Genomic DNA, 24,274 nt, shown 5'->3' on the forward strand with positions numbered 1-24,274 from the left:
ATAGATTTTTAATATATATAAAAGTACTTTTAAAAATGTTATTCAAACAATATCAAGGCTCGTATAAGAGTTAACACACAGAACATATAACAAGGGGATCAGGAGACAAGGGGGCCAGGAGAGAAGCACAAAACAGTGGAGAATAGACACATGAGGATATCTGTGGAAGGGAGGGGATTGGGTGGGGTACACAGGGTTTAACCACACACAACTCCATAAAACAATGAAGCATTCAGGAGGACAACTCAGATCTGGAGGTCACATGATCCATAAAACCAAGTGGTGTGTGTCAATAATATTGTTTCATTAATTTCCTGGGATCACTACCTGCACGCCACATTGAGCGAAAAAGTCTTTGGCATCAGCTTCTTGGGCCAGGTCGAGGCAGGTGCTTCCCCCCCAAATATCCACCGGCTGAATGAGTAGCTCCTCAGCCTGCCCCTCATTTTCTTTGAAACAATGATCAAACATTCCTGCATTACAAGGCAGCAACATGCACCATCAAGACACAGGAATCAACTAATCCGGGTTATATACAATGTTACAACAACAAGTCCATTTTCATTGTGTCGGAAGTCGTTGTGGCCAGATCAGCTTCGGCTCCGAACTCATGACTCTGTGACACCCCTTAAATTAATCCTACATGTCTTTCTCGACTGTGTTAATTAAGTAAATATAAATCAACATGTAAAATCATAAATTACAAACATACACACTGTTATTACATCAAGGAATGAGTGATGACAATGATAACATGATGAAGATTCATCGTCACATGGTTTGGATATTAATATCTGCCATGAATAACCGAATGATGTCAGGTCAGGTCAGGTATGGGAGCATGTGCCAGAACAGCACGTCGCTGCGTCCACTTTCCGTCGGTACTCCAGGGGCCTCCGTCTGGCCATCCCCCAGGCAGATGCCAGGCCCATCCCCATCTCCTTGAGATGATGGTCAACCTGTTGCAACCATGAGGCACGTGGTCGACCCACTGGCCTCCTCCACTCATGAGACTCCCCCGCTGAGAGAATCTGGTGAGCAGGATCAGAGTCAGGAAAACGAGCCACATGTCCATACAGCCGCAACTGACGCTCACGGACTATGCAGGTAACAAATCTCATCCGAGTCTCTCTCAGCAACCGCTCGTTGGACACAAAATCCAACCAGCAATAGCCAAGGATTCTCCGAAGAGACCTGGTACCAAAGGAATTAAGTCTCCGTCTCAGATCCTTGGTCAGAGTCCAAGTCTCGCACCCATAGAGCAAGACTGGAAGTACCAAGGACCTGAAGACTCGGACTTTCGTCCTCCCGCACAGGTACCGGCAGCGCCACACCCCATGATCCAGTGAATCCATGACTCCCCAGGCCCGACCCAGACGTCTATTGACCTCTGACTCGCAGCCAGCAGAGACATGAATATCACTGCCAAGGTAAGTGAATCTCTCCACGACCTCAACATCCTCACCACAAACAGACACAGACAGGACAGCAGCATCCAAGATGTCACCGAAAGCCTGGATCTTAGTTTTGACCCAAGAAACCCGTAATCCCAACGGCTCTGACTCCTCATTCAGCACCTCGAGGGCCCCCAAGAGGATGTCTAAAGTCTCCGCAAAGATGACTGCATCATCTGCAAAGTCAAGGTCCGAGATCTTGACATTCCCAAATGACGCACCGCAACTTGATCTCTCCGACATCCTCCCTAGAATCCAGTCCATACAAGTGCTGAAAAGTGTGGGGGCAAGTACACATCCCTGACGAACTCCAGTAACAACTGGAAATAAGTCAGAGATGGTACCACCACACTTCACAGCACTCTTAGTACCAGAGTAGAGTTCAGACATCAGATCGATCAGTTGTGGTGGCACCCCACGAAGACCAAGAATCCTCCAGAGGACATCCCGATTCACTGAATCGAACGCTTTACAGAGATCAACATAGGCTGCAAGCAACCCCTGCCGAAACTCTCGTCTGCGTTCGGTGAGGACACGAAGTGCAAGGATACGGTCAATCGTTGACCTCTTTGGTGTAAAGCCTGATTGTTCTGGACGCTGGTGCTCAAGCAGATGGTGGCGAACCCTATCGAGAATTATCCGAGCAAAGACCTTGCCCGGCACTGAGAGCAGCGTCACCCCTCAGTAGTTGTTGCAGTCTTGGCGATCACCCTTCCCTCTCCAGAGAGGGACAACAAGGCCCCTCTTCCAGTCAGTTGGGATGATGCCTGTGTTCCAGGCAGAGCACAAAACTGCATGCAATGACACGAGTGCAGCATTTCCACCAGCCTTGAGAAGTTCAGCATGGATGCCACAGATCCCTGGAGCTTTGCCCCGTTTCAAGTGGTTCACCGCAGCCCGTGTTTCCACAAGCGTCGGTGGACCACAGTTGATTCGAGGGTCAGCAACAGGGATTGTAACACCCTTGACGTCCAACTCGACAGTTGGGGGATCAGCCTGGTACAACCGCTCAAAGTAACTGGCCCAGCGGGCCTTCACTTCAGACTCCTCTTTCAAGAGCCTACCACTCTCTGCTCGAACTGTAGTGCTCCGAGGGATGGGCTTGGATGAACGTAATGCGCGAATTCCCCTGTAAGCGGGACGAGAATCACCTGTCCATAGGTGATGCTCTACCCCCTCACAGATTCCTCGCACATAGGCCTCCTTGTCCACCCTCAGTGCACGTACAGTTTTACGCCTCAGCTCCCTGGACAGCTCAGCTCTGCCATTCAGCCTGGCCCTGTGACTCTGGTCAATGGTATCCAGTGTCCCTTGAGAGACAAAATTCTTCTTTGCCCTGCGGTGAGCTCCAAGGCATCCACCGGCAACATCAAGGACGGTGGTCTTGAAGGCGCTCCACAACTCTTCAGGACCCCCCAAAGCACCCAGACCCCCCAAGTGTCCACTCAGCCTGTTCGCAAACTCCTCAGCTACTCTCTCATCCCTGAGCTTGGCAACATCCAGCCTCTGCTGGGATGGTACCATTCTCCAGGATTTAAGGTGCAGCTTCAGAGTTGCTACAACAAGCCTGTGGTCAGTATTGAGGAACTGAGCACTCCGGTAGACCCTGCAGTTCTGGATCATCCTCCAACGACCGTCAATGAGGACATGGTCAATCTCCTTTGCCACGCCACCAGCGTTGGAATACCAGGTCCAGCGATGAGCTTGTGGGGGCTGAAACCATGAACCAGCCACCCTAAGTCCATGACTTCTTGCAAAGTCAAGGAACTTAGTGCTATTCTGGTTCACAGTTCCTGACCCATGGAGACCAACACACACCTCATAACCGTCCCTATCAGTTCCAGTCGATGCATTGAAATCCCCCAAGACTAGAAGTGTATCTCGTCTGGGGCACTGATCAACTACAGACTCGAGTGTGGCGTAGAATGCATCCTTCACGGTGAGATCACTCGCCTCAGTCGGAGCATAAACAGAGACCAGGGAAATGACACCTAAGGAGTGACGAATCCTTAATCTCATAATACGCTCGTTGACCGGTGTTACCTCAATTATCATTGGGGTCAGCTTATTGGACACAGCCACAGCAACACCTTGGGTATGGTAACCATCAGAGGGACCAGACCAATAGTAGGTGTAACCACCCACCATTATCTCGCCGCAATCCGGTCTCCGAACCTCAGAGAGAGCTGCAATCCCGATGTCCAAACGCTTGAGCTCAGATGATAACAGAGACAGGTGATCATCCTCTCTTAGGGATAGGACATTCCAGGCACCCACCCGAAGGGACCGCCTCAGGTTAACCCAAGGAGACCGCCGTCTGGTGGACGACACCTCAGCACCACTCCAACACACTCTCCCGCAATCTGACCCAGAGATGTTGAATGATGAAGTGTCAACAATTGCAGTTTGGTTCTTAAGAACCTCAGATGTATACAGAGACAGTCAAATCCATCTTACCTACTGCAAGCTCTTCATACTCGTCTGCAAGTTCCAGGATGCTTTTTGGGCTTTCCATGTACTTCGCCATCCTTTTCAACATCCGGGTGGCAAGCAGGGCAGCAGCTGTGCAGTTTTTGCACTGGAAGGAAAAGTACAAAGTAAGGATCACCAAACCATACATGTGAGCACACAATACACGTGTGTGATCAGTCAATAGATGACCTTTTTTTTTTTTTTTTTTTTTTTTGTATACCTTGGTCGAGGCTCGTATGAGAGCTAACACACAACTCACAGCAAGGAGGCATGAGACAAGAGGGGCGGGAGTGGAAGGGACAAAACATTGGGGAACAGACACAGGTGAACTGTGGAAGGGAGAGGGATGGGGATGGGACGGGGAACATGGCGAGGGGAAGATGGACATTAAAGGGACTTTCAGGAAGGAAAGCAGGAGAATTGAAGGAAGTGGGCTTGGGTGGATTATCGGGGGTAGAAAAGATCGAGGATTTGGATGGGGGAAGATAAGAGGTGGTGGTGAACAGCTGTTTTGAAAGCCTGAAGGGAAGAATGGGAAAGAATAGAGTGAGGAAGTTTATTCCAAAGGCGGGAAAAAAGAGGAATGAAAGAGTGAAGATGAGCAGTGATTCGTGATTTTGGTAGTTTTACCAGAAGCGGGTTGTTGGCGGACCTTGAGCGCCCTGTGGAAATGTGGTTGGGACAAATCGCAGAGAGAGCAGGGGGGCAAGGCTGGAGAGGAGTCGGTAGAAGACAGAAAGACCACCGACCAACCTGCGGTGATTGAGTGAGAGGCCCAAAGACTCAGCTTCATTGCGGGAGATGCCAATGATCTTAAAAGCCCTGGTTTCGACAGCGTGAAGTCGAGAAAGGTGGGAGGCAGGAGCACCAGCCCAGAGGGGAGAGCAGTACTCCATCAGGCTACGGACAAAAGCTTTGTAAGTGGTCAGGAGCTCAAGAGGGCCGAGGAAGGACTTTGCACGACGGAGGATTCCCAGTCGGCGACTGGCTTTTGAGGCAAGGTTGGAAATGTGACTTTCCCAGGAAAGGTCATGGCAGATAGTGAGACCCAGAAGCTTGAAAGAAAAGACTTCTTCCAGAGGATTGTTGAGAAAGTGGATGGGGGGTTTTGTAAACGGTCCTTTCGAAGAGACATAGTGAGAGTGTGAGATTTGTCTGGATTGAAAGACATGTTCCACGTGTTGGACCAGTTTGTGATTTTATCCAGATCTGCAGTGAGTGAAGAAGCTGCTGCTTGCCGGGCTGAGGGATGACAGATGGTACGGCAGAGGGTTGAGTCATCGGCAAAGAGAAATAGAGGATTTTCCAGAGAGTCCGAGAGATCATTGATGAAAACCAGAAAAAGAACAGGGCCCAGAACGCTACCTTGAGGAACTCCAGCCTGCACAGGAAGAGGGGATGAAAGAACTCCATTTAGGGCCACACGTTGACTGCGACAGGAGAGGAAGTCTGCGAGCCATGAGTGGAGATGGCCTTGAATACCATGGGCAGAGAGTTTGGTGAGTAGGGCAGGGTGCCAGACTGTGTCAAAAGCACGTGATATGTCCAGGGATACGGCTCGGATTTCCTGTCTGGCATTGAGGACCTCCATCCATTGATGGGAGAGCAGTAGCAGCATATCTAGGGTAGAGTGACCTGGTCTGAAACCAAATTGATGATTGGAAATCAAGCCATTGGAGAAGAGGAAGGATTTCATGTCTGAAGCGATGATGGATTCCATAACCTTGCTGATGATTGGGAGAAGGCTGATTGGTCTATAGTTACAGGGATCTGTTTTTGCACCTTTTTATGCAGGGCAGTGATGTTAGCAGATTTCCAAGCAGATGGCAGATGACCTTGGGAAAATGAGAGGGTGAATAGAACAGAGAGAGGGTGAGCAAGAGCAGAAGAGCAGGCTTTGAGGACACGTGGGCTGATGCCGTCTGGACCGGTTGCAGAATCTGACTTGAGGTTTGAAAGCAAGCTCTCCACCTTGTCAGGAGAAAAGGATACAGAGTCCAGGGACAGTTGGGTGCGACTGGGTAAAGTGGGTAGAGATAGTGATGGGTTTGGGACACAAGATTTAGCTGCAAACACCGAGTTTAGACATTCAGCTTTATCACGTGTGGAATCAGCAGTGCGGCCATTTGAGGTAAGGGAGGGGATGGAGGGGGAACATACACCAGAAACAGATTTGATTAAACGCCACCAGGATTTTGAGGAGGGAGAGAGGTTTGAGAGTTCAGACTTGAGATGAGAAAGATGTTGTTTTCTGGCTCTCCTGAGGGTAGCTACACACTTGTTCCGAGCTTTGTGGAAAGAACTGAGATTGCCCTCAGTTGGGTTTGCTTTCCATGAGGCAAAGGCAAGTTGTTTCAGGACAACTGCCTCGCCACAAGCTTCAGTAAACCAAGGGCGGGAGGAAGGGTAAGACAACTGAACACGAGAGGGGATAAATCTGTGCATGAGGGAGAGCAAGTTTCTTTGAAAGAATTCCCAGGATGAGTTGATGTTTGAGAAAGTAGTGATAGGAGACCAGTCTGTAAGTTTGATGGCTGCTCGGAGACCCTGCCAGTCGGCTTGAGTGAAATGCCAGACTCGATGGCGGTGAGGTGGTTCTCTGATAACAGCCAGAGAGATGTCCACTTTAATAAGGACGTGGTCAGAAGAACCAATTGGAGCGAAGGAAGAGCAGCAGATATTGTCAGGGAAATTTGTCAAAATCAGATCCAGAAGAGATGGAGTACCATTGGTTGAGATCCGGGTCGGGAAGTTGACCGATTGAGTCAGTCCCAATGAGTCACAGAAAGCTTTTGCTGATGTCCCATGGCAGGTGAGAGAGGTACCCACACCTAGCCAACTGGCGTGATGACAATTGAAGTCGCCACATAAGAGGAAGAGAGAGTTTGGATGAGAAGATAGAAGATGGTCCATGTTTTCGGAGAGTGAGGTGTAGATGGAGTCATCACTGTTCGGTGGACGGTACAGTACACATATAAACATGAGGTGGGAGTGGAGGGGAAGCCGAAGCCAGAGGTATTCCTGGGGGTGTGGGGGAGTGAGAGCAGTGCAGGGAGAGTGAGGAATAGAGTCTTTGATGAAGAGAGCAACACCTCCACCAGGACGAGGCTCAGGTCTGTCATACCGTAAGAGGGAGTAACCAGGGAGAGATACTTGGGAGTCAGACACGTCTTGGGAGAGGAAAGTTTCTGTTAGGCAGATAATGTCTGGTTTGTCAGTGGCAACCTGCATGGAAAGATCTGAAAGGTTTGAGCGAAGGCCCCGGATATTTGAGGTCCACACTTTTAATGAAGAGGTAGGGGAGGAGGCTTTTGGTGCAGGAGGTGGAGGGGGCGGGGAGGGTCGGACGAGGGACGAGGGGGGAGGTAAGGAGGGTTGCTGAAGGAGTGTGGGGTATTGCAGAATAGCGAGGGGAGGGGGCCGAATGAGGAGGAGAAAAGGCTCTGTGGTGCTGTGAGAGAGGGGGACAAGAGACAAGGAAGATGGCAGTTGAGGATTTGAGAAGGTGGAGTGAAGAGATGGAGGTGAGAGGGCAGTGGAGGGAGTCAGGTTGGTGGATGAGAGGGGGGCAACTTAGAGAAGGAAGAGTGAGGGGGATGAAAGGTGGGAGAAAGGTGAGGGGGAATTTTTGAAAGAGGTGAGAGGGAGGCTTGGAGGGAGAAGAGTGGGATGGTTGCTTTGAGAGTGAGAGTGAGGGGTGAGGGGGTGAGTTGGCACTGAAGTTGGAAAAAAAGAATGGTTGATGGAAAGCGAGCATCCATGGCAAACTGTGGTTTTTAAAAGTTTTAGGTCAGAGATGCGATTTAACACAATTCTTGATGGGTGCAATGAAGGCGAATTCAGAGCATGGAGAGAAGAAGCGCTGTAATAGTTGGATTTTTTAGGCAAGGAATGAAGGAGAGGTCGAAATGAGAGCAGTCTGTTAAAATAGCAGAAGAGTAGTGCATTGTGAAACAGTAGAGTACCACATGTGTGAGAGAGGAAGATGAAGCATTATAAGATCGTTTTTGTTGTTAATATTAATGTATGAGAGAGTTCAACAGATTAGGTCATGGAGTGTATATTAAAAAAAAAAAAAAAAAAAAAAAAAAAAAAATCGAGGAAGACGAGGAGGAAGTTAAGAGGAAGAAGAAGTAGCAGAATCGGGAGAAGGTTGTTGTTGTTGTTGTTGGGTTTTTTTTATTTTTATTTTATTTTATTTTTTTGAGATATTCCGAGATTTTGAGATTTTGAGACCTTGGTAATATCTGAAGATGTTCAGTTTGTGGGTTGATGAAGGGGAAGGCATTTTTCTAAAGTGCACAGCATGATCAGGGACAATCATTTCGGTCAGGTCAGGTCGGTATGGTAGCATGCGTCGGAGCAGAATGTCACCGAGTGCACTTCCCGCCAGTTCTCCAAGGGCTTCCGTCCTGCCATCCCCCAGGCAGATGCCTGGCCGATCCCCATCTCTTTGAGATGCTGATCAACCTGCTGCAACCACGAGGAAAGTGGTCAGCCGATTGGCCTCCTCCACTCATGAGGCTCCCTCGCTTTGATAATCTGATGAACAGGATCAGCATCAGGGAAACGAGCCACCTGTCCATACAGCCGCAGCTGATGCTCACGGACTATGCAGGTAACAAATCTCATTTGAGTCTCTCAGCAACCGCAATGTGGATGGCCATTGGCTCACAAGGAGCTCTCCGCCCTTTGACAGGTTTTGTTCTTCATGCTGCTGGGTGTCCATATTATACACCCTCCTCACCAAGAATATTGGTGGGGGAGATGGTTTCTTTGCCAACAACCCGACCAGGGAACAGATTAGTACAGGTTTACATGGTACCTGTAGCAAGTCACAGATCTAATCTGACCTGACCTAACAAATGTCATTCAGCTGTGAGGATATTGAATAAATCAGAGCAACTGAAAATCAGCAATTTTGTACAAGCCTTGCCATTTGCAGACAAAGGGGATATCGACAGTGTTTCGCCCCTCAAAACATGCTCATGACAGATTCTCCATCGCCTTACATGTTGTGTTTATCATGTCGGCCTATTTGGAATTCCCAACTGAACCCACAGGTCATAATGCTTGGAACCCAGCTCAAAATGCCACAAACTACATAGTTATTGTCCATACTGATGTCCTTGCGGCTCATGCAACACCACACCGGCATGTCCGAACGTTCTCGTCCCGAATGTGATTTATTGAAAATGCCCCCATGAGTAAAATAATAACTTTACTTCCTGTTTATTGGCTTGTATGGCATGAGAGAAATCTCAGATATTTATTCAACAAACCTTTCTCCATAAAATGAACGACATCTCTTTGTGCCGGAACAGGATGGACCAGATGAACAGGACCCACTCATACTCTATGTTTGAGCCGTCACTCTTCTCCTGAACAACAGAAACGACATGATGTGCCATTAAAATATTATCAAAGTTTACATTTGTTCACTCTTTTGTGATTGCGAGATTTCCCATCGTTATCCTTTAAATTCCACGAGAGAGGGCAGAATGGAGAGTGATCCAGAAAGAAACAAGAAAGAACCTCAAAGGGCAGCTGTGAAAGACAACATTCAAAAGCACCAGTCTCACACGGACACGTGTTTCGGCCAGAAGGCCTCGTCAATTTGACAAAATCAGCTTTAAAGGAACAATCCAGGCATTTTAGAAAGGCTTGAATTAAATCATCCAGATTTCAAAACCTACATCTGTGAATATGTGTGACTTTGAAAAACAAATGAATCAACCAACATAATGACAACTTTGGGTAGCTCGTGTCATTATCAGGCGCAATTTTTGCTGACGTCATCTGGCCTACGCGTAGTGGAAGCCCACCATATTCGTTCGTGATAAAGACCATTAGCCTACTTAGTATGCATTGTTTTCAAGTGACATGCTACAGTGCATTGCCTTTGGCTGTTGAATTAACACAGATGATCGGCGAATCTGCTATCACCTGTGTAAATACATGGAACACATCATATGAAGATTTCGGAAGTATGAACAGAATATGTTCAGAGAAAAGTGTGTTAGAAGTTCCAGGCTTACGCCCATTATATTATGATGATGATAATATTAATATTATGATTATGATTATGATATTCGAATTTTTGAATCCACTATCACCTGTGTAAATACATGGACCACATAATGTGAAGATTTCAGAAGTATGAACAGAATATGTTCTGAGAAAAGTGTGTTGGAAGTTGCAGGCTTATGCCCATTATATGATGTGATTTCAAGAGCGCATAGAACCTCACGGGTGAAGCTCGATTTGTTGCTATGGATATCTCAAAAGAATTTGATAAAGTGTGGCACAAGCATCTGCTCCACAAGCTTCAGTCCTATGGTGTACCTGGAGTGATGCAATCAATCATTTGGGCTTTCCTTACAAATCGCAGGATGAAGGTGGTACTTGAGGGTCAATCTTCTACTTGCTCCATCAATCTGGTGTTCCATAGCACTCTGTCCTTGGTCCCATTCTGTTCCTTGTTTATATCAATTATCTTCCTGATAATGTTCTGTCTCAGCTAGCCATGTATGCTGATGACTCCTCACTTTACTGTACATCTGCTGATTCACGCAACACTGCTCGTAATGAGGTTGGAGTTTCAATGGACAATGATTTTGAGAATACGTTGAAGTGGGTGCATGACTGGCTGGTAACCTTCAATGCAAAAAATCTAAATTGTGGTCCATGTCTCGGTCCAGAAACAGGTCTTCCCCTTCTGTGCACATGGGGTCTTCATCTTTAACAGAATCATCTGTGCTTTGGCTTCTTGGTATGGATATCTCCTCAAACCCCTGTTGGGATAAGTATATTTCTGGTATTGCTTCGAGTGCTTCTAAGCGTGTTGGTTGTCTTTATTGAGGGCAAAGGTATTTATCTTCTGATGCTGTTTTGTACCTGTGTAAGACAACTATACTTCCCCTCAAAGAGTACTGTTGCCATATTTGGGATGGAGTGCCAGACTGCCACTTATCTTTACTTAATAGGCTCCAGAAACGCTGAGTTAACCTGGTTGGTGCAGAGATGGGTTCAACTGTTCAACTGCTCTCTCACCATAGGTCAGTTGCCACTCTTCATTTGTTCTACAGATATTTTCATGGCAAATGCTCTGCTGGACTTTCTTACTTGGTTTGTCCTGTATGAATGTTTGGACGCAAGACTCAGTTTGCCATATCCGCACACCCATGCACTCTAGCTGATCCAAAGTGCAGAATAAAAAGTGATGCAGATAGTTTTATCTATTATACTTCTCACTTTGGAATTCACTACCTGCAATGTGCTTCCTATTATCCTTGGATCAACTCAGCATGAAGAGGAATGTCAATTCCAACTTGCGACATCGAAGGTTTCATCACATTTCATCTGACTTCTGCTACTACCTGTGTCTTTGATGTGTTCTTGTTGTTTTTCTATTTCTTTTATTTTGTTTTGCTTTATCCTTTGTTATATTTATTTAACCTTCCCCAGAGTGGCTTTATGCGTTGTTTGGGGCGATTTCCAAGAAAAAAATATGTACATGAGTGGGCTGAGAGAGCTTCCCTGCCTCAAACACTGTGGAAGTCAAAATAATCAATTCCATCTTGTGAAATATGAGCATGGATATTTTGGTAATAAAAAGCTCCATGGAACACATGACTATTGCAAATATTTTTCAGATTGAGATGTGTTCTTTATCCACAAATTATGTACTCATTTCTCTGTATTTTTGCTTTGAAGCAATATGGAAGTATAAAATCTGTTGTAAAGTATAGGTTACTTTATCACCATAAAAGGAATGGTTTGCCAGGAAACACCAGGTTTATCTGCAAAGGCACTGAGATAGACTTCAATTGTCTGTGGGATAATTATGCTCATCAGGTCTCTCAAAATGACAAGGTCAGAGCTCAATAAATTTGCAGAGTTGATACTGACAGGCCATGAGTAAATGTTCAATATACTTTGGTCTTGCTAATAAACTGATATATCTTCCCATATTAAATCTTAGGATTATTGATTAATCAAGATAATAATAACGAATATATAATCCCCAAACTGACCCAAGTACATATGGGTCTGGTTAGAGATATTGTTAGTCCATGTTTAGTCAAAGGAAATATGTACCCATCTGTTATGTTTGTTACTCTAAAATATACTTGATAAATAATTGCATACTGAAGGTTGTTTTATAAATAAATAGATATAGTATGTTAGTGAGGCCGAAGTCACATTTGCTCTACGGCGAGGATACGGCGGCCGTACGCCCTCTGAATTGACAGAAACGTGCGGCGGCCGCAGAGTTTCTGAGGTTGCCTCAGGGTGGCCCGACGCCGTGTGGCTATATTTTACAGGCTGTAGGGTCACCGTGGAATTATAGCACGGAGTTATAACTTTTTTCATTTCTACGTTCGCCGTAGCAATTCGACAAGCCGACACAAAAGAACTGGTAAAAAAAAAAAGAAAAAATAGAACCCACTCGTTACCGTCCGTCTGGCCGCACGTTCGCCTTAGGGCCCCCCTGCGGTCGCCTTGCGGGCACCTTGCGGGCACCTTGCGTCTGCCTTGAAAATTCTATGGCCGCCGCAGGAACGCCCTAAGGTCACCGTGCGACATCAAATCAAAGACCGTACGGCACCCCCACGTTCTCGGTCTCCACAATTTATAAATACGCCGTGCGGCTCCCCGAAAAATAAAAACATATGTGACTGCTACATTGTGTGACTGTGGAAATACTGAGGCCGCCGTAGAATTGCTAGTGGCCGTAGATTTTGGAGACCCCACGGCCGCCGTGGCAAATCTGACCTAGGCCTGAACGATGCAACAATATAATCGTATATTTTTCACTTGGTTGGAAAATAAGGGGAGAATTACTTCGGTGATGCCAGAGAGTCTGGTCCCCAGAGGCATTTGTCTCATTAACTCCGGCCTCCCATTCAATTGCAAAGTTGCACAAACACAAACTCTGTCTTCCCATTGTCCTCTTATCAACAGAAGTCTCATCGAACTGCAGAAGTCATGGACATCAAATTGTTCTGCAAAAGCTGTGCAAACCAGATGCTCCATCTGCATGCTGAGATAAATGCTAATCATGGCAGAAAGTAAATGAGGGTTTTCTCTGCAGATGTGCCATGAAGGAAGACACATTCTTTCACAGTACAATCTGCTTAATTATGCACAAGATTGTTTTATCTTTGCTTTAAGGACATCGTGTGCAAACAAAGCTTTTTGTCGTCTGATTGGCCAAGTGCCCTGTAATGTTCTGACCCCTCCCGATTTTCCAATTGTATAAAAGGCCATGTATTCTGGCTGAGGCAGAGATCTGCTTGGACTCTTGAGACAAGCTTTTCCTTCCACATACACATATTTTTGTATAATAATCAATCTATCAAATTATAAAGGGTTTTCTCTTTTGGTTGGAAATCTCCACCACAACACTGATCTCCTCAGACATTCTAGGACCAACCAAAACCCTTCCCTTCATTCCCCTGTACATCCCTTCCACAATCCTAATTTCTGCTCCCGGCACCCCCATCCATCTCAGTGTTTCCATCACCATCTCTCTCGGACAGTGTCATAGACCTTCTCCAGGTCCACAAATCCCAATGCCAGTTCACGTTGCACCTTAAACCTCTTCGACACCAGCTGTCTCAGGGGGAAACATGCCATGCGTCCTCCCCCGACACTTTGTAAACCTCTGCTGCTCTTCTCCGAGCAGGATTAGCCAGTTCGGCTTTAAGGCCCGGTCACACCTTGACGTGTTAGCCAACGTATGCCGATTTTTGAAATTTTTTTCTAAAACGCTGGCACACGTTGAATACATTATGGGTAAGTTTTGATAACATTGAGAGCACGCTGAAAAACACTGCCATACGTCGTTGTACGCTGGCTTTAAACGTTGTACTTTTCGGTTGTCCTCAATTTTTTTCATGCTTGAAATTTCATGACGTATGCCGGCGTATGACTCACACGTTCCGCTACGCTGGCCACAAGTTGTATGCACGGTCTGCGATCGTTGACAGACGTCAATACATGCTACTTGTAAGTTAATCATAAGTTGAGACACGCCGAGGTAATGTTTAGCGTACCCGAAACTTATTTCTAACCTATGATTAACGTGTTGTTGGCACGTTACGCGATCGTTGCCACACATCGACAGACGTTACTTTTAAGTTACTCATAGGCTGAAAGACGTCGGTATAATGGATCGTCCTTGCGTCAGCGTCCACGGCCACGGCCAGGACACTTATTTGCAGCATTCTTCAAACTTTTCTTCGGCATGACGAGGATGTTAACACTTCGATGTCTAGCTTGGCTATGATTCCAATTGTCCATCGGCAGCGTCTATTTAAAATAGTCGAGTTTGAGCGTTTTAACACGTTCAGAAGAAACGCTTCAAATTTCAAAACCTCAGCGTCAAAAAACAAAGGCGAGTGACAGCAATTTAAATCGTTCATTGTAAACAATGAAAATAGCAGAGTGGTACCGTTTAAAAGTCGTTGAGTGTAAAAAAAATCCAATTGTTGAGCGCAAGCGTCTACTTTCAATAGTGGAGATGCAGCCATTTAAATCGTTGAGTGGCAGCCTATGAACCTACCCGTGGACACGCGGACGCAAGGACGATCCATCATAACCCACACCCTCCCCCTCACACTCACCTACTACTGCCAACATGAACAAACTACTACTAATACTACTACTAATACTAGTACTAATACTAATACTAATACTGATACTGTTACTGCTGACATGGACATCGACTCAAAAAGGACTCGAAAACACTGTTGGGTTCCCCTTTTATGAGCAGCATTTTTATATACCAATTCCCAAAACCGCTGGGAACACGTCTTTATATGGCAGTTGTAAGCTAGAAACACGTTCATTTATTTTTTTTGTCGACCGGAAGACGTCATTGGAATACGTCTACATACGTCGACGTGTGTTGGGACTACGTAAAGAATTGGTTCAAAGCACGTCAAACATAAGTTAGAAATAACTTTCGCGTAAAAAAGACATTACCGCGACGTGTTTCGACTTATGAGTAGCTTATAAGTAGCCTTTATGGACGTGTGTAAGCGTCCACATATCGTGTGTAAAACTTATCCCCATCGCATGCGGAACGTGTGTCATACGCCGAGTACGTCATAAAATTTTGAACATGTTTAAAATTTATTGACGTACTCTACTTACTACGACGTATGATAGCGTACTTTAGTGTTCTACTCACGTATACCAAACTTACTCATACCGTATTTGACGTGCCCCAACGTTTTAGACACATTTTTCTTAGGTCGGCATACGCTGGCAAGATCGCCAAGGTGTGACCGTGATGTTGACACTTCCATTTCTACGGCAGTTATGATTTGAATCGTTGTGAGTCAGCCTTTTAATAGGCTACGTCACGACATCGTCGGCGATGCGTGTAACGCGCTATGCCGAAGTTAGACTATCGTTGGGCATCGGTTGTGTAGGCCGACAACAGGTTCAGCATTCGTTGGTATAAGTTATCTATAACACAACGAAACGTTCTGTGTCCATTACTAATATGTTATGCATACGACCAACTCATTATGAATACGTCCGAATCTTAAAAAAAAAACATCAAAAGTTCAACGTCAGCCAGCGTTTTACATACATTTTAATACGTTGCCATCGCTGGCAAAAACGTCAAGGTGTGACAGGGCCTTTAGGTTAGAGTTAGCCAGTTAGGCTTATCCAATTATGCTTCAGGCGAGGGTTCGAGTTAGTCTGTTATGTTTTAATGTTTTCTTCTCAAGAAACCTCATTTACAAGTTACAGTTCATGATTCCATCTTCAGTAGAGATGGCTCAGTCGTTGTTTGTTTTCCATAAGCACAGAATGTAACATTTCATCACCAAAAATCAGGTGCGTTTGGCGTTTTGGGTGCACAAATTGATATCATGAGTTCATATTTAAATGGATTTCAAACAGTGAAGAAATATAAAGATCACAAACAAAACAAAAAATTCTCACAATTCAAAACACACCGGTAGGCAAGTCCTCCTTAATCAATGCAAACAATCAGCACAATAATCAATTCACAAAAGGCCTTACCTGGTGAATTTGAGATAAATTTGTAAGTGGAACCGACAGTGAACAATGGAAACGAGAAACCATATGGTTAAGCACAATAGTATCATCTGCTCCAATTGAATCCAATATAGAATCTTTTTGAAGACCAACATACAACAACAATTTGCTGATCAAACTCACGGACACTAAATTCACATCTATTTTGTGAGTGTGAAGTAAAGGTGTAACTTTGCAAATGGGTGGAAGCACCACATGCTTATCAGACATACACAATAATCCTGAATAGGTTTGAGCAGAAAGGACTCGACGACAAATGATCTCTGAGATTTCCTCAAGCCCATCTGTAGATCAATGGAGGAGCACTTAATCAGTCTGAACTCCAATCCAATGGATTCAAACCCCCAAGCTAATACTATAAAATGCACGCCTTCTCGTTGGATCTGTATGACTAGTCCAGAGATTAAATTATTCAAATGGTTGTTGTAATTGGAAAAAGTTTTACCTCCGATCCATCACCTTCCTAGGAGTGTGCCTGGGAAGAGAGCAAGCCTACCTTATTTTCCAGGAGTTGTCGAATTACCACGGACTGGTCATAATTGTTGTTGTCATGAGAAGCCTCATGTGTCATGCCACGGATGATTTTTAACAGCAGGTCTGATTTGGGAAGGTGCTGGTAAAGTTCCTCCAAAGAAAGGTTGTTCAAAAACAACTTCTTGAGCTTCAGTCCGTTGTCGAGAAAAAGTTGTGCAAGCTGGTAACGGTTGTTTACCAGTGCCATTTTCATGGGTGTGGCCAAACGCTGGAATGAAAACGAATAAAGACAAAGACAGTGATGAGAGTATAAGACTTGAGGGAGAGATAAAAGTCAATTTATATTCATTTGACATGTTCAATTATTTATCATCACTGATGAAGTGAAGTCATGGTAAACTGTGTCTCAGTCCCAAAGTTTTGAATCAAAGTCTTAAGTCCCTCAATATTTACATTACCAAAATCTAGGTACTTTTTAGATAGTTGCAGAACAGAGAAAACCCATTGTGTTTATTGTTGATTGTTATCTCCATATGCGACTTCAGAAGGTGGATCGGAGCCCTTCCAGGTCTCAAAGTATTCATCTCCGTTTGTGTGTGTCTTGGATGTTTTATTATTATTTTTTTTCTTTCTTTTATTTATTTTGTTTTGCTTTATCCTTATCTTTATCTAGCCTTCCCTTTGCCCCTCACCTCAGGTAGCTTTATGCCTTGTTTGGGGTGATTTCCATTAAAAAATAAAATGAACATGAGTGAGCTGAGAGAGCTTCCCTGCCTCAAACTGATGTTCATGTTGAACTCCTCAGACATTCCAGAACCAACCAAAACCCTTCCGTTCGATCCCTTGTACATCCAACTTCTGCTTCCGGCACTCCCATCCATCACAGTGTCTCCATCACCAACTCTCTCAGGACAGTGTCAAAGGCCTTCTAAAGATCTATAAATCAAAATGCCATTTCACCTTGCAACCTCTTCTCCACCAGCTGTCTCAGCATGAACATCCCATCCTTCGCCACCCACCCATACCCCCAACCATTGTAAACCCAGGCTGCTCTTCTCTGAGCAGATTTAGCCAGTTTAGCATCGGGATAGGCTCAGGATTAGCCAGTTAGACATAGCCGATGATGCTTTTTAAGGCTCGCGTTAGAGTTTGGTTATGCTTTAATGCTGTTCTCCAAAGAAACCTCATTAACAAGTTGCAGTTGATGATTCCATCTTCAGTTGAGATGGTTGAGTAGTTATTTGTTTCCCATCAGCAAAGAATGTAACATTTCATCACAAATAATCGGATATGTTTGGTATTTTGAGTGTACAAATTGATGTCTTGAGTTCATATTTAAATGGATTTCAAACATTGAAGAAAGATAAAGATCACAAAAGAAAACAAAAAAATCTAACAAATCAAAACACCAATTTACAAACCAGTCCTCCTGAAACAATGCAAACAATCAGCACAACTATCAATTCACAAAAGGCCTTACCTTGTGCATTTGATATAAATTTTCAACAAAACCCTACAGTGAACAAGAGAAACAAGAAACATACGGTTAAGCACAATAGTATCATCTGCTCCAATTGAATCCAAAACAGAATCGTTTTGAAAATCAACAAATAAAAACAATTTGCTGATCAAACTCACGGACCCTAAATTCAAATCTATTTTGTGGGTGTTTGTGAAGTAAAGGTGTAACTTTGCAAATGGCTGGTATCACTGCATGTTAGTCTATCAGATATACACAATGATCCTTAACAGGTGTGAGCAGAAAGGACAAGAGGACAACTGAACTCTGAGATATCCTCATCCCCATCTGAAGATCAATGGAGGGGTACTTAATCAGTCTGAACTCCAATGGATTCTAACCCCAAGCTGGTACTATAAAATGCAAAGCTTCTTGCTGGACCTGTATTACACGTCCCGAGATTAAGATACTCAAATGGTTTTACCTCTGATCCATTACCTTCCTTGGAGTGTGCCTGGGAGTGGAGCAAGCCAACGTTCCTTTCCAGGAGTTGCTGAATTACCAAAGTCAGGTCATCAAGCTCACTATCCTTTTTGTAAATTTTAAATATTGTACCCCCCCCCTCATTTTTGTGCACCTCCCCTGTATCTACTGATCGGGATACATGACAAAGGTTGTGGGCCCACCGTTTGGAGAGGTTCTGGGCTGAAAGGATCAAAACCTCGAGTAAGAATGGTGCCCAGCTGATGGTTGGGAAACCATTCTATTGCTTGCAGGTTATGAATCTTACTTTCGGTAAGGGAACTATGTTTTGAGGTTGACAATTTAAATAAAGTTGAATGTGGGATAAATTATATTATATTATAATTTAGGAATGGCTGATACTGTACAATTCATTGTGTGTGTGTGTGTGTGTGTGTGTGTGTGTGTGTGTGTGTGTGTGTGTGTGTGTGTGTGTGTGTGTGTGTGTGTGTGTGTGTGTGTGTGTGTGTGTGTGTGTGTGTGTGTGTGTGTGTGTGTGTGTGTGTGTGTGACAGAAAATTTAAAAATGAGATGTGTGTGTTGTGTATAATATAGTTGCGGTTATGGAAAAAGGACCCCAGAGTGTAATACTCAACACACAAGAAATCCTTAGTTCGATATATCATTAGTAATTGTGGTTCGTTCGGTCACCCCTCCCCGCCCCCCCCCCCCCAACAAACCACCCCTTCGTTTCAGGGATGGGAAAATGAGTTATGAGTGTTAACAGGTTCCATCCCCATTGTGATTCCCCTTCTTGAGATTCCCTCCATCCATCCATCCCAATCCCTCACCCTTCCCCTCTCAAACCCTGTACTTTCCTGGAAACCCACCTTTTCATTTAATCCATCTCAATCCCTCCCACCCTCAATCCCTTCAAATGATTTTTCCTCCTGCACCTCCCCACAGGGCAAACCACACTTACACCACAACCACACCGACCGCATAATCAAAGTGTTGTGAATTCAACGTGATTCCAGCAGCAGCCCATAATCAACAGCGGGCTTCCAGCGCCAGCGTGTGATCAACGCTGAGATGCCTGCGCCAAGCCGTTGCCAACAGCGTGCCACTGCAGTGCCACCAGGATAAGTAGGCAGAGGCAGCCATTCAAATGAAAGGGGGAAAAGGGAAAAACTTTATAACTTAAGCCCCAAAAGCCCAAAATAGGAGACTGATTTCCTCCCCCTCCCATAAAAGCGAATGTAAAATTGAGACCGATTCCCTTCCCTCCCATACAAGCAAATGTAAAATAAGAGACTGATTTTCTCCCCCTCCCAGACAAGCAAATGTAAAATTGAGACTTACTGATTAAAGCACTTCTTTTCTTTCATATTTATCTCTTCTGCACATAATTGATGTTTATAACTTCTTATTGTATTCATATTTTCTGTACTCTCCCTTTTTAAGGTTAAACAGTTGTTATAATGTTTAAAGTTTATTGTTTCCTTGATTATATTTTTCTTTATTCCCTTTAGCATCTCATCACACCTTTCAATGTTATTATTATCAATACTAGTGCGGGCCCGTACGTGCGCGCCCGTACGTGCGTGGCCGTACGTGCAAAAAAATAAAAGAAAAATAAAGAATTGTGACATCAATCGTGACATCATAGTACCGTCTACTGTCATTGGTTTGGTAAATTTGGTAACTTGGGAACCACTTGTCTGATTAATATCAAACCTTGAAAAGGCACATCCACAGGGCTCCAGCAATATACCTGGCAAGTTTCAATTAGATCAGACCAGTGGTTGTCGAGAAACAGCGGTCGCGCGCACACACACATGCACGCACGCACGCACGCACGCACGCACGCACGCACGCACGCACGCACGCACACACACACACACACACACACACACACACACACACACACACACACACACACACACACACACACTGCTGGAATTATAGATAGATACATAAAAGCATAAGACTTTGATGTCAATCCTATAAATTCACTCATGACCTTCCCACCCAATTCATCTTAAAACTTAACAATAACCTTTTTATTCTTTGATGAAAACAACACACCACCTGACTTATAATTACTTGTATCATATATATCAATATCAATCATATCCTCATATACATCACTTGTCTTAATTTCTAATATAAAACTATCTGTATCCATACACAACAATGGCATATTATCCTTATACTTTGATTTTAAATTATTGTAGTAATAGTCATACATTAATGAGTTTGACAAGTCAAGAATTGATGTTCCTATATAAATAGGTTTATCCATTTTAATACTCTTTTTTTTCAAATGAATAGCACAAAAGTTCTCTGAAAACACCTCCATTCACTCAAAACTTGGTCTATTAATTAACTTTGAAGCCTGTTTCCAAGATGTAGCAAGTCTTATGTTTTGTCGATTTTCCTAATTTTCCATAGTCTTTTCAAATACAGCATTATTTAGTCTAGGACCTGGCTTAGACATGTATGCACTTAATTTAGGAGAGGATAACTCAACTGTTTTAGGCTAATATGACCCCAAGGAACAACTTGGGATGTGTGCCAAAATCTCTATCCAGGACGAACAGCCCGAAAATGACCACGCCCTTTTTAAAATCTTTGTACCCCATTGTCTATCACTCTATGCACCCTATTATCACTCACTCAGCCTGCTTTTGATGGCCTTGGTGAGAAAGGTCCCCTTAAAGAAGATTGATCCGCCCGTCAAGACATTCCATGACTTTGCTATTGCCTTGACATCTATGGTCACCAAAGCTGGGCACAACTGTGATGAGATCCATATCGTTTTTGATGCTTACAGAGAGGACAGCATCAAGAATGGAGAGAGGGGGAGAAGAAGAAAGTCAAAAGAAATGGTTGTCCTTGATGTGATATCACCAAACCAAAATGTTCCAGTGGTATTAGAGAACTTTTGGTCATCTTCCATCAGCAAAACTGCTTTCCAGGCATTCTATGTTCAGTGGCTCACCACCAATTACCACGGAACCAAACCTCTATACCTCGGTATATCACCACAGGCATGGATGGTGTCAGCTGGGTGTGCTTCTCCATTCCCTCGGCTCAACTGCACACACGAGGAAGCTGATGACAGGATGATGTTCCATGTGCAGGACATTCTAAGTCACCGGTCAGGACCTACATCCATGACGCTATCATCAGGTGACACAGATATCTTTGTGTGCCTGTTATACCACATCACAGTCAATTGGAGAGATCTTGGCCTCCAAGAGCTTTGGCTCGTCCGCAACTCAGGAGTGAAAAGATCAATATTACCACTCCACGATATCTGCATAGCACTGGGAGACGAGCTCACAAAGTGTCTCCCAGCACTCCTTGCGCTGACTGGGTGCGATACAACTAGCAAGATATCAACTAAACTTGCAGCCCTGAATGCTGTCCGCAAACCAGGAAATTCCTCTCTGATCCTGAATTTTGACTGTCCCCAGCTAGCAGAAAGTGCAATACAGATGGCAGAGACATTCTTGGTCAAGTGTCTCAAACCATCAACAGACCTGGAGACATTTGACGATCTGCATCTCACTGCATTTGATAGCAATGCCCTCAAGATGGACTTTGAGAGAACCACTTGCACCTCAACTAATGCAAGGAAACATATCCATCGAGGCTATTACCAACAGCAGCTGTGGGTCCAAGCCCCATTTAGAGATGCCACCCTGATTATGAATGCCGAGTCTTATGGGTTTGTAAGAAGGGGCAGTTTATTAGTCCCTGAGATTGTGATCTCCAAACCCAAAGGCCTGCCAAATCCCTGCACATGTGGCAAGTGTGCTCGCAAAAATGGGTGTTCCTGCAGGGTAGCTGGGATCAAGTGTTGCAAGTACTGCAAATGCAAGGGAGGTGATTGTTGTAAAAACCCTATCACTGAATGAACACTGCTCATCATCCTCATACCTGGACTTTGTTGTGTTACTCTTCATGTTCCTGACCCTGGTTTACGTGTCACATAAACAGTATTAATGTGGTTTTAAAAGTTGTATTGTTGGTGGTTGGGCAATTTCCCTGCTGATCTTTGAAACATTTAATCTCTCTAGATACTGCTGCCCACTCAAGTAATAAGTTTTGTTTTTTATTTTTCATTTTATGTTAACATTCCATTGATAATAGTATGTATAGTATTTTTAGATATAGATAATGCTTTAGATATAGATAATAGTATTTTTATATGTCCTTTAAATGCCTCATCAGTGTTTTCAATGGAGAATTTAGTGGCACCTTCCGTTTCTTCATTGTTCTTGTGTTTGCGTGATTGAAGGTGTTTATTATAAAAAAATTAAGAATATAATTATCACATCTGTCACAATGTTTTGTTTCTTGGTCAAGTGGAGATATTTGTCTGAAAAGATTGAATGTGTGTTTGTTGGTTTGAAGGTGTTTTTTTATAACATTTATATTCATGATTACAAACATCGCAGTACGTTGTATTCATCATATTTATAAAACAAAACTTTGCTTAAAATAAAATTTTACATCTTTCTTACATCACCCCACTACATCTTTCTCATCGCCACTGTGCCCACCACACCTTTCTTATCGCCACTGTGCCCGCCACACCTTTCTCCTCTCGTAATAAATAAGATTTATTGGTCTCGTATCAATGTGGTCACAAACTTCACCACGACCAACAGACATTTTGAGGTTTTGTTTTTGTGTGCAGCACAATTGAATCTTTACTTCATACAATGTAAAGAGGGCACTTCAGTATTTTCCAAGCAGGTCATCAGAGGGAATGGCGATGGGAAAATCCAACAATGGACGCCATTTCCATATTTACCGACTGTTACGGGTCTCCCCTCTTAACTAACAAAGATGGAGATTGGCGTCGAAAGAAGGAAACCCGGCATGGAAAAGTGTTGCTGAAGTGGGGAGAGACAAATAAGCAACCAAGCAAGAGTCCTTAAACCACCAAGCAATCTGGTAAGTTAGTGAATTAAACCAATAAACGTGCATAATGCTAAACAATGCAAGGGGTACACTTGTATAAATAGCAATGTTGGGGAGGAATCTTCGAATAATCTGATAACAAACCCTCCTACGGGTGTTATCGGTCGAAGGTGATATAAACAGTCTTGATCTCAAAATCGACTAATCACGTTCCGAAAGAATGACGGTTTCATTGTTGTTGGCCAGCAGTCGGAGTCATGAACGTATATGTGACAGAAATACGTCTGAAAGGAGTTCAAATGCCACAAGGGAATGTTAAGTTGCCGAGGTACTTGGCTGAAAATCCCTCCAGAAAAAGGCAGGGCCTAAGCCAGGAATGGTGATGAAGAATTCAAAGAGAAATCGACTTCCAACTCTTCAGACAAGCTTCACCAACCCAAGTAAGGCATCGTGAGACGTGAAAGGTATCATAGAGGCAAAGAAGGGCTCATTACACACGAGCCACACAAAGGTGCTAAATCAGGTGATGAATCGTTAACAGCAAAACTCCATGAGAAGGGTTGCCCTTTTCAGCACAACACCAGGCACAGAAGATCTCTGTTGAGTGGAGTGCGTCTGATAGACCAGAGATGCCAACAAACGGTGGTCGCTCACGCCCAAAAACGCCGAGCAGGCGGATCTTTAGCGTGGAAGCTAAATATGTCTGAGGCATTTGGAATCCGAGCCAACCCTGTATTCCAACCATGACCTAACAACCCGCTCATCACACTTCCAATTTCACCCGATTCTGGAATACGCCCGATGAATCTGAGCTCAAGAATATTTACACATTATATAAATATGAGATGAAAGGAAAAATCATGCCACTCCAGTTCTCAATTGTACGTGATTTCTCCTTGACCTTTTGGAAGATGATTGAAGAAGAATTATC

At 44.2% G+C, this 24,274-nt stretch overlaps 2 protein-coding genes across 6 annotated transcripts in view; one reads left to right on the forward strand and one right to left on the reverse strand.

The window, feature by feature from the left end:
- Positions 1–24,274, reverse strand: part of LOC147010338 (transient receptor potential cation channel subfamily M member 2-like) — a 232,812-nt gene that overhangs the window by 101,819 nt on the left and 106,719 nt on the right. For 4 of the 5 annotated variants that reach the window (XM_085858995.1, XM_085858998.1, XM_085858997.1 and 1 more), the window contains 5 exons: positions 17,965–17,997; positions 16,507–16,752; positions 9,209–9,307; positions 3,912–4,032; positions 328–473 (listed from right to left, as the gene is read on the reverse strand). In XM_085858995.1, coding sequence (XP_085715121.1) covers positions 328–473; positions 3,912–4,032; positions 9,209–9,307; positions 16,507–16,752; positions 17,965–17,997 — 645 coding nt within the window. The remainder of the gene's footprint in view (positions 1–327; positions 474–3,911; positions 4,033–9,208; positions 9,308–16,506; positions 16,753–17,964; positions 17,998–24,274) is intronic. The other variant, XM_085858999.1, reaches the window with a different exon arrangement.
- Positions 21,149–22,897, forward strand: LOC147010339 (uncharacterized). Its single transcript, XM_085859001.1, has one exon. It carries the CDS (start codon positions 21,183–21,185, stop codon positions 22,329–22,331), a length of 1,149 nt encoding a protein of 382 aa, XP_085715127.1. The 5' UTR covers positions 21,149–21,182; the 3' UTR covers positions 22,332–22,897.

Source organism: Eptatretus burgeri, chromosome 16 (assembly GCF_056783735.1).
Source record: "Eptatretus burgeri isolate ZD-2024b chromosome 16, Ebu_testis_v1, whole genome shotgun sequence".
NCBI lineage: Eukaryota > Metazoa > Chordata > Myxini > Myxiniformes > Myxinidae > Eptatretus > Eptatretus burgeri.

What these genes read in the sequence shown, in the direction of transcription:
- LOC147010339 (XM_085859001.1), top strand. Translation starts at nt 21,183, where the DNA reads ATGGTCACCAAAGCTGGGCACAACTGTGATGAGATCCATATCGTTTTT.